General features: G+C 45.6%; 1 protein-coding gene across 3 annotated transcripts in view; it reads left to right on the plus strand.

Moving 5' to 3' along the window:
- The window catches only part of SLCO2B1 (solute carrier organic anion transporter family member 2B1), a 360,204-nt gene that overhangs the window by 45,080 nt on the left and 299,246 nt on the right, over positions 1-15,878 (plus strand). For all 3 annotated transcript variants that reach the window (XM_029602065.1, XM_029602067.1, XM_029602066.1), the window contains exon 2: positions 8,931-9,031. In XM_029602065.1, coding sequence (XP_029457925.1) covers positions 8,931-9,031 — 101 coding nt within the window. The remainder of the gene's footprint in view (positions 1-8,930; positions 9,032-15,878) is intronic.

The raw sequence follows: 15,878 nt of genomic DNA on the forward strand, positions 1-15,878 counted from the left end.
ATGCCAATTATGTCAATCTCATCATTTGCTGCTATACACTCTAACTCTCCCATCTTACTTCTTAGACTTCTGGCATTAGCATACAGACATTTCAAAGTGTGTTTTTTGTTTGTATTAACAACCAGCTTTTCAGTTGTTAGGGATAATTTGGAAATCATTTTTGTATATTCTTTTTTTCTTTAATATACAAGCCTTGTCTCACCTTTCTTGAGTTCTTGGCAACTTATTTTGGATATTTGCTGTATTCTTTGAGGATGGGGTTTTCCTTGTCAGTGGAATTTGTTTTCTTTTTGCATTGGTGAAATGTGCCCACTGGTGCTAGGCTGTTCTACAGACCAAGAGGAAGAGAGAAGGAACATACTAGGAAGAGGGCATGTGACTTGTGAATGGCGTTAGTTTCAGTTCCATGCAAAGAACTCCGGCAGTGACCATCACTGCGGCCCTGTGTAGGTGGTGGATGAAAGTTGCTGGCTTTGCAGAAGACTGGATCCTCTATTTGCTGATTTTCTTGAGAAAATACTAAGAATATACCTCTCCTTATTGTGAATAACGTTGAACCCCCGAAGCAGGCATTTGTTGCCAGTACTCATCCATACAAAATCGGGTCATGTATTCATGTGAAACTTGCCTGTACTTTTAAAGAAGAATTTTTTGCTTTGCAAAAATAAAAAGCTTTTAAGTAGGCTCCAAGATTATATTTGTGTGAAGCACCTAATGTCAGGTTTATGATACTCTGCTTCTTTTCTGTGCGTGTGAGTATGTATGTGTATGTAGAGAGAGAGAGAGAGACAGACATCTGGTTATTGAATGCCAGCACTTACAATAAATGAAAACAATACTCATGTATGCTCATGCTTTTTTTTTTACAATTCAGATTTAGTTAGCGTCATTAGATGATGAGTATTTAATGACCTCCACTCCAGAAAGAGGTCGATATGCAGCCATTTTCTGACTAGCAAAGTTAGCCTGAAACTTATCTGGCTAAATTTGCAGGGATATTCATCAGCACAAGTACGCTGCTGAATATTCCCAGCTATCTTAACCTTACCTATAGCTATGTACAGTTTGTGGTAGTTCTACGCCCAGCTACTTTAGCCAGTTAACGCTGAAAATCAGCATTTATCCAGTAAATTAGTCAGATAGTTGACTCTGCCCCGGAATACTCCCACCCTGCCCCCGGGTTAGCCAGATAACTTTTTAGCTGGATAAGAAGTTATTCATCTAATTTGGGGAAGATCAGTGTGCTAGAACTCTGAAATATTGCCATTTGTCTGGCTAAGTCCAAATATAGCTGATTCTCTGTACATACCCAGATCAGTCCAGACTCCTGGATTTTGCCTCCCCTCCAGCAGATGGAGACAGGGAAAGTTTTACTGCCATTGCCACTTAATGCGAGGTGCCACCTGCAATCCCTCAGATTTTCTCTGTTTCCAGCAGATGGTGGAGGTGCAAAGCTTGTAGTCTGAGTTAAAAAAAAAAAAAAAAAAAAGGAGTTAGACTACAGAATTTAGGAGTGATTGGCTCCCAGGGGGTTGTTAGGTCCTGGTGGGGCCATCCCCCCTGGTTTGTGAAGCGGACAGGCAGGAGGTTGGGGACTCATTGTTGCTCGCTCTTTCTTTGCCGGACAGGGCTGAAAACTGGGGGTCCCGGTTCCCTCGTCCTGAAGGATGGACTGAGCCTGCAGCCATTTTTTGAGGGAAGTACTTGTTTTATTGCTTATTAAAGTTTTTATTTAAAAAAAAAAAAAGAAGAGAAAATTAAACAAGGGAGCGAAAGGGGGTTGCCATGGATGGCACATGTCTACCCCGGCTTTGCTTCTTAAGCAATCGGGCGGCTCAGTTATTCCCCGTTCCTCCGGTGGCTTTTCTGCTCTCACTGCCTGGTGCCGGATTTCATGCTGCACGGTTCGGGTTGTGGAGACACGCATGCTTGTCTCTCGCTCGACGGCAAATGCTCCTGGTGCCTCTCTGGTGGGGAGGGTGCTTCGGAGAGTGCGGCAGGAAATAAATTGGCCAGGCGCCGTGAGCCTGGGAGGCCCTCGCCAGCGCAGCATCCTGCCGGTGTTCCATTCCCGTTAAGCGCAGGAACAGTGGCCATCTTGTCCAACTTCAGGGCTACTGTGCGGGCCACGAAGGGGAATAGGGATTTCCCTCTGTTGCAACTGTCCCATCCCGACAGCTGCACTCCTCCTACCTCTCTCCTTTTGCTGCTCCTCTTGCTGTTAATGGACGCCTGGCTGCCACGGCGTCTGTCTGCCGTCCTCTCTGGCGTCCCCGGACTGGCTTGGGCGCAGCCTCCTGCCATGCTCCGCCTGTACCTTAGGGTGGGCGCGCACGCCGTGCAGCCCTCGCTCTTATTTCTTACTTGGCGTGAACCTCAGGGGCGTACCCCTGTGATGACGTCACGCTGCCCGGATATTTAAAGCCTACACTGTTTGCTAGCCTTTGAGTTAGCAAGGGGAATTCTACGGATGGGATTTGCTCTCCGTACCCAGCTACACTGCCTCCAATCTTCATTGGACTCTTAACGCTAATGGGGTACCTGCTCCTCGGGGGCCTCACTTGCTTTTCAGGTCGGTATCAGGAAACCGGTACTCGCTCCTCGAGGGCCCATGTTCTCTGACTCGCTTCCTGCTCCTACCTTCTCTTCTGCCTGGAAGGATTCGCTATCTTCAACACCAGTGAGTACTACCATCTCCACCTCAGAGCTTTCCCTGGAACCAGGTACTCGCTCCTAAAGGGCCTGCCTCTGTTCCAGCCCTGGTGCCATCTCCTACGTGGAACCACTGTGTGAGTACATTTCCTACAAGCCTCTCAGGGATCAGGTACTCGCTCCTGCTCTTCCTATCCTGAGGTTCTCCATCCTGGGGCTTGTTCATATTCCACTGTAATCATTATTCTCAGTTCTTTCCATTACAACACTGCTACCAGAGGAGTCGCTGTTCCATCGCCTGAGCGATACTAGTCCAGCTGGGCTACTTCAACTACCCATCACTGCCACCTCTGGTGGCTACACAACATTGTTTAAATAAAGATCAATCTCTGTGTTTGTGTGTCCTCAGCTGAGCCTGACCTGTGGCCCCTCACGGGACTGCCCCCTGTGGGCATGGTTAGTTGCCACAGTGTCCAAAGGTCCACCCAAACCTCACTAATTATAACACCTTCCTCCTTTATCTCCAGTGGTGGTGACTTCTGGGGGAGGTCCAGACAGCAAGGGGCTCCCTTTAGGAAATGAGGAGGACCCCAAGGAGGACTCGGATGCCTCTTCTACTTTCTCCTCAGATTTTGTTCTTTTATTACACAAAGCTTATAAGGCCAGGAAGGCCGCACGGCACAGAGCTGAAAAGGGGGCTTTGATAAGGCTGGCAAAAAGACTCAGGCTCTCCGGGGCTACAGGGGCCACGAGGGTTAGACGAGTGTTTGGGCCCCGGCACTACTGCCCACCATGGAGAGCTGTTCCGAAGCTTCAGAAGTGCATGATTGGCAAGGGCAAGACCCTCTGAGGTCGGATCCGGGTTAGGTGGATCAGGACCAGATCAAGTGTTGTCGAAGAACCCAGCCATCAATGGCAATGATCCCAAGGTTGTACGGTTGTTCCACAAGGAAGAGCTGGGTCCCTTGATACCTACTGTTCTGGAGGAATTGGGTATAGAGGTCCTGCGAGAGGAATCTGAATTGGGAGAAGTGAACTCTGTCATGGTTGGCTTCTGGGATCCAATGAGGTCTTTTCCATTTCACAAGTTGGTCAGCGTGTTGCTGTTCAGGGAGTGGGATACTCTCAAAACAGGCCTGAAGGCCAGCAGGGCCATCGATAAGTTGTATCCTTTGCCAGAGGATACAATTGAGCTTCTGAAGGTCCCGAAGGTGGATGCATCTGTTTTGGCTGTTACTAAGAAGACGACCATTCTGGTTGTTGGTTCTACAGATCTGAAGGACCTTCAGGATAGGAAGCTGGAAGTGCACCTCAAGAAGAGTTTTGGCGTTCGAGCTGCTGTGTGTAGCAGGTTTATGTTGAGGGCCGGCTTACGCTGGATGCAGCAGTTACAGGCTGACAGGTCCTTGTCTGAATCTGAGATGAAACAGGTGGAGCGGCTGAAAGCCGTAGTTGTGTATAGGGCAGAAGCTTGTATGATCTCATCAGGACCTCCTCCAAGACTATGATGCCAGCAGTTTCGGCTTGGAGACTCCTCTGGTTGAGGAATTGGTCGGCGAACATTTCATCCAAGTCTCAGTTGGGAGCTTTGCCCTTTAAAGGGAAATTGCTCTTTGATAAGGACTTGGAGGAGATGATCAAGTTTCTCGGTGAGAATAAACTCCATAAATTGCCTGAAGATAAGCCGAAAGGAAAAAATTCCTTCCCTCCTTGTTCCTGCTTCAGAGGGAGTCAGCGATTTCAGCCACTCAAAACGTCGGGAGTACACAGAGGCAGTCCTTGGGCAGACAATCATCCTGGAACCAGTCCTTTCGAGGGCATAGGTCGGATAGAGATGGCTCTTCCCAAGGTGGAGGAGGAGCCAAATCCACCCAATGATATGGGGCTGGTCCACTCCTCAGTTCCAGTGATGGGGGTCGACTGGCTCTGTTCTACGTGGAGTGGACCATTGGACCAGTGGGTCTTAAGCATGATAAAACAAGGTTATGCTTTAAAATTTGCTCGGCTGCTAAGAGATCGGTTTAAGGTCTCCCTATATACTTAGAAGAAAAGAAGCTGGTAGTGCGAGAGACCGTTTGTCGCCTGCACAGGCCGGGAGCCATTGTTCCTGTTCCCCTGGAGGAGCAGGGGACAGGCCACTATTCTATTTATTTTATAGTTCCCAAGAAGGATGGCACGTTCCGTCCAATCCTCGATTTGAAAAAGGTGAACGTGGCTCTGAAGGTTCCTTGGTCACTGCCTTGGTGCACAAGGGGGATTACCTAGATCTCTGTATTTGACCGAAGTGTACTTACATATAGGAATCCAGCCCAATCATCAAAGATATCTAAGATTCATGATTCTGGGAGAACATTTTCAATTTTGCACCCTGCCTTTTGATCTGGCGGTGGCACCCAGGACCTTCACCAAGGTAATGGTTGTGGTGGCTGCAACTCTCCGGAGTGACAGGGTCCTGGTCCACCCCTATCTGGATGACTAGCTGATTCGGGCAAAGTCGGAAATCCTTTGTCGGAAAGCAGGATACTTGGTCCTTTGGCGCCTGAGATCATTGAGGTGGATAATCAATCTGTCCAAGAGTCATCTTTTCCCTTCCCAGATTTTAGAATTCTTGGGGGCGCATTTTGATACAAGGGTGGGGAAAGTATTCCTCACTGAAGAGCGGATTTCCAAGTTGCAGGCTGAAATTCGCGGTTTGTTGAAGAAGTGAATGCCAAAGGTCTGGGATTACTTGCAAGTTCTCAGGTCTATGGCTTCTACCTTGGAGTTGGTTCCATGGGTGTTTGCTCATATGAGGCCTCAACAATCGGCTTTACTATCCCGCTGGGACTTGTTGTTGGAGCAATTTCAGCTACCTCTCCCACTTACATAATTTCCTCACTTCAGTCTCTCAAGGTGACTCCTTCTGGACAAGTTAAGTCAAGGTGTGGACTTGGACATCCTGGTCTGGACGATCATCACCACCAATGCCAGTCTCTCCGGGTGGGGAGTAGTATGTCAGAACAAGTCTGTGCAAGGCAGTGGTCGGCGGAGGAAGCCTTGTGGTCCATCAGTTGTCTAGAGATGAGAGCCATGCGCTTGGCTCTGCGCTTGGCTCTGCAGGTGTTTCTACCCTTGGTGAGGGGGAAGCTGATGAGAGTCTTGTCGGACAGTGCGACAACAGTAGCTTACATCAACTGACGGGGGCACCAGAAGTTGAGCAGTGGCTCAAGAAGCCCATAATTTAATTGGTTGGGCAGAGCAACATCTGGAGCAGTTGGCAGCCTCTCACATAGCAGGCATGGACAATGTGCAAGTGTATTTTCTGAGCTGGCAGCAGCTGGACCCCGGAGAGTCACAGGTGGGGCATGCCGTGCATGGATTTAATGGCGACCTTCCGCAATGCCAAGGCCCCGGTTTCTTTAGCCGGCGAAGACAAAGAGGAGCAGGGTGGGGGGGGGGGGGGGGTAGATGCCTTAGTTCTGCCTTGGCTGACGGATGTCCTTCTATATTTATTTATTTATTTATTTAATAGTTTTTATATACCGACCTTCATAGTAAATAACCATATCGGATCGGTTTACAATTAACAAGAAAATAACTGGGGTAACAATTCAAGTACAGCAAAAAACAGTAGGTAGGAATGAGTCAAAAAGTTACAATCAACAGGGTAAGAGAACTATATGTGTTTCTGCCTTGGCCATTAGTGGGCAAGATCTTGAGATGCATAGAGGTCCATCCAGGCGATGTGATTCTCGTTGCGCCAGAATGGCTGAACTACTATGAAGGATCTCACTTTGAAAGTGATCTTCCTGGTGCAATCTGTTCAGCTCGCCAAATTTCCGAGCTTCAGGCCTTATCATTTAGGGAGCCCTTTTTGAGAATTTCAGATGTGGGAGTGTCCTTGAGAACGGTTCCATCCTTTCTGCCGAAGGTGGTGTTGTCATTCCACTTAAGTCAGTCAGTGGAGCTCCCATCTTTCCCAAGTTTGGATCCTAAGGTGCCTCAGGCTAAAGAGTTATGACGGTTAGAAGTAAAGCATGGTTTGTTGCAGTATCTGAAGGTCACAAACAGCTTCCGCTTGTCAAATCATCTCTTTGTGCTGTGGAATGGTGCCAAAAAGGGTCATAAGATATCAAGAGCCACAATTGCACGGTGGTTGAAAGAGGCAATTAGCTCTGCGTATATCTGTCAAGGTCGCCCCATTCTGGAGGGCTACGGGTACATTCTACCCGTTATCAGGCGGCCCTGAGTGTCAGCAAATTTCTCAGGCGGGCCGAGTGTCAGAAATTTCGCCATAGGAGATCTATAGAGTGGCTACTTGGATGTCCGGGCCCCAGAGGCCATGGGCTTTGGTGAAAGTGTGCTTCGAGCAGGACTTTCACAGTCCCATCCTGTTTAGGGAAGCTTTGGTACATCCCAGGAGTCTGGACTGATCTGGGTACGTACAGGGAAAGGAAAATTGGTTCTTACCTGCTAATTTTCGTTCCTATAGTACCATAGATCAGTCCAGAGTCCCGCCGACTGGAGGAAAGGGAGAGCTGGAGAGTCTGCTCGATATGTTTTTGTGATTACTCTGAAGAATGGCACAGGTCTTTGTTACTCCTACACAGGGCTTTGGGTGGGCGTGGTTTTCAGTTCCAGGCTTCCTCGTCCCACATCTTGTTCAGGACAGGTTCATTCTTCAAGGTTTTGGTTTTGTTTGTTTCATTTCTGGCTTGAGTACAGTTCAATACTGAGGGACTGCAGGTGGCACCTCGTGTTAAGTGGTAGTATCAGTAAAACTTTCTCTGTCTCCATCTGCTGGAAGGGAGGCAAAACCCAGGAGTCTGGACTGATCTGCGGTACTACAGGAATGAAAATTAGCAGGGAAGAACCAATTTTCCTTTATCAACCTCATGATCTTTAACTAGTAAATTGATCAGATGGGAGCTGTATGTCCTAGGGTAAGGCACAGGCAACCAGAAACCTTCATTTTAAAAAACGTGACAATTATTACAAGATGGATACTTTTAAGTAGTGATTATATTTAATTCACAGTGTTAATGTGGTAAAGAGTTGGTTGAAGAGAGTAGCATAAACTAGGGCTGTTAGGATTCCTAACTGTCTTCATTACTGTTCAAGTTAAACTGATCTAGTTCTGTGTTATCTTCGGGAAATCAGAACTTCCATGCATGTGATGGGGTAAAACCAGGATTGGATTAATCAGTCCTGATAAAAATGGAGCCAATTGCCCATCCTAAGTATTATGAAAATAAAGTAATACAATAGGTGAGCCAGGTTGCATAAATAAATAAAGAATGTAGCAGGGTGCATGCAGTTAAGGCCCACTGAACCCCAGTGAGCTCTTTAGTTATGCGCAGTATGGATTTTCTGGCATTCTGTAGATATCCTTTCACACTTTCTTTTGTGTGTTCTGTATCATATCTTGCCTTGAAGAGAACCCAACCCAACAGCTTTGTATCTGTATCATCTTGAAACATGGTATGTCACAATACGAACTGTAGGGGGCAAGGCTCTCCCCGAAAATTGTTTTCAGATTTGCACAGAACTGTCATTTTGGCCAATCAAGGTTTAAAGAGGGTGTTTTATTCAATAAAGCTCTGGGAAGATTTTAATTGGCCAAATTCTTCTGCAATCCAAAAAGCTTGGATTTAACAAATCCTTCTCTTTATATAAGAAGGTCCTCTCAAGGGCATTCAAAGTGAAGGTAAGGCTAGAAGTCCTAGATCCTTCCTCTTTATATTTGTACTGCCAAAGGATATTTAGAAAGAGCCCCTATTTTGCATGGTATTTGCCAACAACATTGTGCTATGTGCAGAGAACAGGGAAAGAAGTAGGCAAAGACCTGGAAAGATTGGTACAACGCATGGACTGATGATCAGCGAAAGAATGTCAAAAGTACGTGATTACAAAATTCAGTAATGTAAGTGATAAGATGGAACCTTTTAAGAACTGGAGAGAAGAGACTGAGGGATTTAGGTAATGAGAAGCAGCAATAAGCACGAAGCATAGAGCTAAGTCAGAGAAAAACGTAAAGTGGTATTGCCACCTGCTGAAAGAAGGCAAAAATGCTGGAATTCTGCGATTTGTTATCTGTGGGAGAAGGGAGTGCAGGTCATGGAGGTACTATTTTTAGAAATGCAGAAATTTAGAAGCACGCTTTGTACACCATCACACTTTGACCGCTAGGCAGAAGAGCTTGCATGATACAAGTGAGATTACAAAGTGGTACTTTGTGAAACTGAAAGCTATTGCGATTGAATAGACTTAATAATGTTTTGACTTATTTCTTTTGACAGAAATGTTTAAATTATCCAAGAGAATGGGTTTTACAGAGTCTATAAATACCTTTCAACGACGAGCTAGAAGAAAGTGGAAAAATCCATTTTTAAACATCAAGGTAATATCTAATATTCAAGTATAATAGCGCAATTCTCCATAATCAAATGGTAAAAATGAAGGAGGAGGCAACCGAAAATGTAAATGTGTCTAGCTCCAGTCTAATGAGAAAACATTGTTGGTATGATGTAGTAAGCAGTGTGGCCCTGTCAAACTTATACTGTTGATTGTTCTATGCAAACACAGTCAGTAATGAGCAAAATGGAAACATTAATCTGATCATCACCATTGATCGAGTCTTATTCACTTGGAAGCCTTCTGACATTTTCAGGTGGTCTGAATTATCGGTTTACCAAACATGTCAAGGAAACATCATCTAATTTCTTGAAGAAGAATGAGAGGAGATAGTGATTAAATGCTATGATAAAAAAGGTGGTAGAAAGTGATATAATTGGTAGATTTGCATGTACACAGGGATCCAATAGGCCTCACATCCGCTCACCTTTGGTAAACTTTAGCAATCCAGACTACAGACATGGGGAGGTCAATTCTTAAAGCAATTTCCCTGCGTAAAAAGCTTTTTCCCCATGTTAATTAGCTGTTTTGAAATTGCCCTCCCTCAGTGCAGGTTGCAGGCTGTGTCACAATGCATGTGCTTTTAGCTAAGAGTGAGGAGGTGGGGGGTGTGATCGGGAAACAAAAGTGCATACAGAGGTGGCATTTTCAGATCTTCGTGTGTATTCCAGCAAATGTCTACCCGCAGGAGATGCAGGTGCAAGGGACTGGGCGTATTTTGTACCCACAGCAGATTTCAGAACCAAAATGCAAGCATTTGATTTCATTTCATGTATTAAAACTTATATACTTCCAACACATAGCCTGAAGCGGTGAACGAGTTGAGCATACATAATAAAACCATATAAATGATTCCTGTGCGTCATTAATACCTTGGAAAATTGATGCAAAGCCCATGGGTAAAAAGGATCACACCGATCTTTGTCCCAAGACAGTTTGAAAATTGCCTCCGGGCTGTTAAACAAGAAAAACATTTCAAAATAGCAGCAAATCTCCCTGTCATGTACAGTTTTCAAAAGGTTGAAGCCATTCAGCTGGACTGTTTTCAGCATTTCTGTAGTGTGTTCTTCAGGCTGACTGACTGCTTCCCCCACATCGCGGACTTCAGCCCAACCGGAGCCTATTTCAGTGTTGCTCATTGCCATTTGTGTTCTTTTACACCGTGACTGACGTCCAGGGAATTCAGCTTTACTAGAAGGAAACACTCAAGCACGAATCAGACTCACAAGAGGGGTTAGCAGTATATTAACAGCTAGACTAGTGGCACAGTGAAAAGATTAAAGGTTTTATTCCCCACATCAACATTGTTAAGATGAATAAGGATGATTCCAGGTCATCAGGGCCAAGTAGAGTCAGTCTTGGTTTAGTATGTGGACCTGGTCTCCCATTTTTTTAAGCAAAAATAGGTCTTCCTGCATGAAGTGGGATGCAGAGCCCTGATGACCTGCAGCCATTTGGGAAGCCTGTGATAGGCCCTAAAGGTAAGCACACTTTTACTGCATTATTCTGTTTTCTGCTAGGGGTGTACGCTGGCATCTGTTTCATATGCCCAGGCTGGCACCATTTTCTTGTACGGAAGGTACGAACAATGGTTCTGGCCTTAGTATTCTGGTGCCATTTGCAGTTGATTCATTGCTGGGGTAAAGGTGACCAAGAATCAGCCGTGCCCCATGAATAAAATGTCCAACAATGAAGAGAGCCCGGGGGGGGGGGGCGGTGGGAAGAATAAGGTGGTCTGGGTAAGACCGGGAGTGATTTAAAAAAATGTTTCCAATGAATGCACTTCCTATTTTCTACCACAGAATTTCCCAAAACTGTCCTGGGGGACCCCACAGCCAGTCAGGATTTGCACAATAAATCTGCATAAGGTAAATTTGCACAAATTGGAAACCCTGTATATCCCAAATGTTATCTCATGCATGGTCATTGTGAATATTCTGACTGGCTGTGGGTTCCCCAGGAAAGAGAGATCACCTTTCACACAAAGTGCAGTGCTTAGGCTAGTGCTTCCCATCCCTAACCTGGGGGACCCCCAACCAGTCAGGTTGTTTTTAGAGATCTGCAGTAAATATATACGAGAGAGATCTGCAGGCACTGCCTCCATGGCCTGCAAATTTATCTCATTCATATTCATTGCAGATATCCTAAAAGCCTGACTGGATGGCGATTCCCCAGGACAGGAATGGGAAGCACTGTTGTAGGAAAGAAGCTCGCTAGCATGCAGTTTCCCCAAGCAAACCATGGCGATAACTCCTCGTACCAAAAGAAAATAAAAACATTCTTTCTGGAGCTTTAATCTGGTTAACAATACATTTCATAAGAGGGGGGATGTCTGTGGTATAACTATGGTTATATCAACTGTTCTGTGATAAATTGTGACTTGCTCAGCTTTTTGGTGAAAGATAAAGTCCGGGTCCCAAGTTTGGTCAGCCTGACAAATTTTAGAAAACAGGTTTTGTAACTTGTAAGGAGCAAAAAATGGAAAGTATTTCATTTTCTGAATTCTTTTTAAACAAAGAATGAGAGAGCTCAAAAGATACACAAGAACCCTCTACTCTGCACATTCCTATTTGTTTCTGTGAAGAAATAGTTCCTTTGAAATTAATATCTTGGCACCCTTCTATATCTTACTTTCCACTGCAAAATGCTTGCTTCTTGTGCATTATTTATACCTTTGAGGTCCAGTAGCTATCCTGTCCCCTCTCTCTATCTTTTCTCATAGGGGTCTATGTACTAAATTTTAGCATGCATTTGGAAAAGTGTGCTGTGGTCTAAAGGGGTAAGTTTCTAACAATGTGCATAAGTTACACCGATTTGAAAATTATCCCTCCGCATCTAACTGCACACCTGTTACAGTGTGTGCAGAATATGTACATGCATATTTTTGGAAATGCAAATGTCTGGGTTTATGCCTATTTCCCTCCCCAGCCATAGCCCTGGGAAAGCCTCCACTCAGTCTTGGGTAAATTTACTATATATGCACACATGACATGCACACATAGGTTTCCTTGCATATTGGGTAAGCCATTTTGTAAAAGACAATTTCTGTAGGTAAAACACTTTTACCTGCATCCAAGAGAAGTGTCCTGGAGGGGGTGAAGCCTAGGCAGGGTTTCATTTACACATCTGCATACAAATCCTCAAATATAATTATGTGTGGGTATTTTGGGTAATTTTCAAAACGAACATACACATGCAAGTTTGCTTTGAAAGTTGGGGTAACTTAGACGTGCATTTAATGACTTTCTTTATAGGGCTGTCACAAAATTACCTCTAAGACCCTAGTGTGGATGCCAAACCTTCCCAGAAGATGGCATATACATGCTAAAATTAGCATTTATGCACATGATAACGAAAGACCATCAGATTGTAATTAGACCTTAGAGAGCACACAGAAATAGGATGATGGTGTAGGGGGAGTTGAGATCTCATTATCTCTCTCCCCATTGCTTCCTTGTTCTAGTGATCCTTCCTAGCATGTGTACAGGCTATTTGAGACTTTTTCTCCAGGGGTCACCATCGTAACACCAATGCAGGGAAACAAAATAACAAAACAGTAGTAACAAAAGCATGCTTGACATCCAGTGCTTATCAGGTTACAGAATTAACCCTGGCATCACATTCCTTTAGCTTTGACTTGCTAAAAAACCTCATCTTGCTAACCGTGAATGGAGCCCACAGTTTCTCACCAATACGTGATTTGCAGCAACGCACACTCTCTGGGTCCTTGCTCTGGTAGTCTTGATCCTTCTTGGTTCTTTGGCAGTGAGCTAGAACTGAAGTAATGGAGGTCGTTCAGCTCTCCAGTCATGAATACCTATAGTGTGTGGAACCTGCTGTGCCCCTCATCTCTGAAATTTGATTTTTAGCCCAGGGAGAGTAGGCAGCACTCAGATGGGTCATCTCGTCTTCTGGATAGACGGTGATTGAATGACTGACCACCACTGACTGACCTGACCAACCCTTGGTGCTTGCTCTCTGCTACTTTTAAGGGCTCACCTTTTTACCAAAATACTTTTCATTTCGGAGATAGGCAACAAGAATAATATCAAATGCTTCTACAAGAAGCCAGCAAAACAGAGCATTGCAGACCACATAAACGACCTCCAGTACTCCCTGACTGTAGGGATCCTTTCAATCCGACCAAAAGTAGTGTGCCGGACGGTTGAACGACCTCCACATACTATAGGTATTCATGTCTGGAGAGCTGAACGACCTCCATTACTCCTTGGCTGTAGGGATCCTTTCAATCCGGCCAAAAGTAGCGTCCTGGACAGTTGAAGCGGGACCTCCGTACATCTTGAAATAAACTCCAGCACTGCATCCCAATACACCCTCAAACTGGAGCACAAGAGCAATCAATGAGATAAAGTCCCAGCTGTTTGATTACATTTGATACATAGCATAGAGGGCAGCCGGCCCATTTTATAGCACCAGACGTCATCGCAGATGGCATGATGTAGTATCTTAAACTGTAATTCCCTGAGGGTATGATCAGGAACATGGGTGTACATGGACTTGAAACATGCAAGAACATAACCCGGCGTTACTTCCTCAGTCCATGCTGAAGTCCAATAGGACGCTAACTGGTCAAGATGTGGAAATTGTCGAAAGTGTTTACCTAAGTCACTCCACCCTTTAATTGAATTGCGGGTTAAGGGCACATCAGATACCTTTTGTGCAAACTTGGATTCCAGCCCATGACGTTCAGCCGTCCAGGAGAAGGTCTCAAGATAATGCCGGGCTTGTAGGTACGCAAAGAAGTGTGTACGTGGAAGTTGGCAAAGCCGCATTAGGTTTTCAAAGGATTGGATATGCGGTTGCTCTTAATCATACAGATGATAGTTGAAGGGTAGTCCCTGTTTTCTCCAAGTAGCAAAAATTCAACCACACTCCATCTTTATTTCCCTGCAGCGGTAGCAGAAGAGAGAGCAGCCCTGGCAGATTTTCTTGAGAGCGTAGCCAGGACCAGGCCCTACGGCATGGGTTGATAAAGTGTTTGGGAATGTCCAAAGTCTTTAAAGTCTGTGGGCGCGCCTGAATAAGAAACAAAGGGGACCAAGGCGCCATCATGCAAAACAGTAGGCCATCTTCGCAGTAACCATATTTACCAGTCAACCACTCTCCCACAAAGAGTAATTGACACGCTACATTGTATATTCGAAAATCAGGAAGCCCCAGCCCTCCGGTCTCCCTAGTATTTTGAAGTATTTGATACTTGATGCACGCCCGTCTTTATTGGGCAGCCAACAGGGGAGCATGTGCAACTTATATAACAGCTTGGGGGCTATAACCATTTTTAACAGCGCCCCCCCCCCGCCAAAAAAGAGACAAGGGGAGCGATTGCTAAGTCACCAGCTGCGCCTTAATATCTGCCAAAGTTTGCCTGATATTGAGGGCATAAAGATCTTTCAAGACTCGGGATATCCAAATCCCTAGGTATTTTAATTTTCCTGGGGCCCATGTAAAGGGGAATTCTCCCTGCCAAGTAGTTGGCAACTGCAGGTCAAAGGTCAAAGCCTCCGATTTAGAAAGATTGATGCGTAGCCCCACAATTTCATGAAAGAGAGTAAAGGTGTTGATAATCTATGTCATGCATATTCATTAGGATAGCCTAAAACCTCGACAGGTTTGTGGCCCTCAAGGACTGGAATTGCCCACCCCTGCTCTAAACAGTCTGCAGAAATGTTTGGCCAAGGGAGGCCCTGAAAAAATCGGGAAGCAATTTCAGGGTCACTGGGTTTACAACTATACAGTGTTCAATAGTAATCAAGAAAGCTCGCAGCAATCTCATCCCAGGAGGATTGACCCACTCCCCCCCACCCCCCCGGCCCCTAATGCTCGTAATAACAGATTTGGGATCAAGGGTCCACACTAAATTAGCCAAAAGTTTACTTGTTCATAAGAACATAAGAACATGCCATACTGGGTCAGACCAAGGGTCCATCAAGCCCAGCATCCTGTTTCCAACAGAGGCCAAACCAGGCCATAAGAACCTGGCAAGTACCCAAAAACTAAGTCTATTCCATGTAACCATTGCTAATGGCAGTGGCTATTCTCTAAGTGAACTTAATAGCAGGTAATGGACTTCTCCTCCAAGAACTTATCCAATCCTTTTTTAAACACAGCTATACTAACTGCACGAACCACATTCTCTGGCAACAAATTCCAGAGTTTAATTGTGCGTTGAGTAAAAAAGAACTTTCTCCGATTAGTTTTAAATGTGCCCCATGCTAACTGGGTGACCATATTTATATAGTGCTGCATTCGTGCCTCTTCTCGCCCCTCGCTCCAGCCTCTCTACCTTGGGAGCAACTCCCTTCAGCTCTGACGGACAGATGCAGCTGCCGCTTCTCCCTGCCTCTTGGTCCCGGTGTCCCCGGGCTGGCTTGACGCTACGGATCCACCATGTTCCTGATGACGTAAGGGCGCGCACGCACTCCAGACTTTGTACCAGCAAGGGTGTGAACCTCGGGGGCGTCCCCCCGTAGTGACGTCATCCATTTCCATTTTAAAAGGTCTTTGTTTGCTAACCTCTAACGCGTTAGCAAGGAACTCCAACAGGACTTGCTTCGGCAGTCCACGATACTTGCAACAACGATCCGAGTCAGCTAGGGGAATCCTTCTCCACTGCTCGGCCTTTTCAAACTTACCAGGAGTACCCGCTCCACAGGGGCTCCACTCTCTCTTCTTGATTTCAGATTGCCGGAATACTCAGAAGACTCCTCATTGCCTGGAAGCGATCACGGACGTGAACACAGTGAGTTCTGTTGTAGATAGGAATCAGTACTCGCTCCACGAGGGCCTACATTCCTATAGCTCTGAAGGCTCCC

Source organism: Rhinatrema bivittatum, chromosome 5 (assembly GCF_901001135.1).
Source record: "Rhinatrema bivittatum chromosome 5, aRhiBiv1.1, whole genome shotgun sequence".
Taxonomy (NCBI): Eukaryota; Metazoa; Chordata; class Amphibia; order Gymnophiona; family Rhinatrematidae; genus Rhinatrema; species Rhinatrema bivittatum.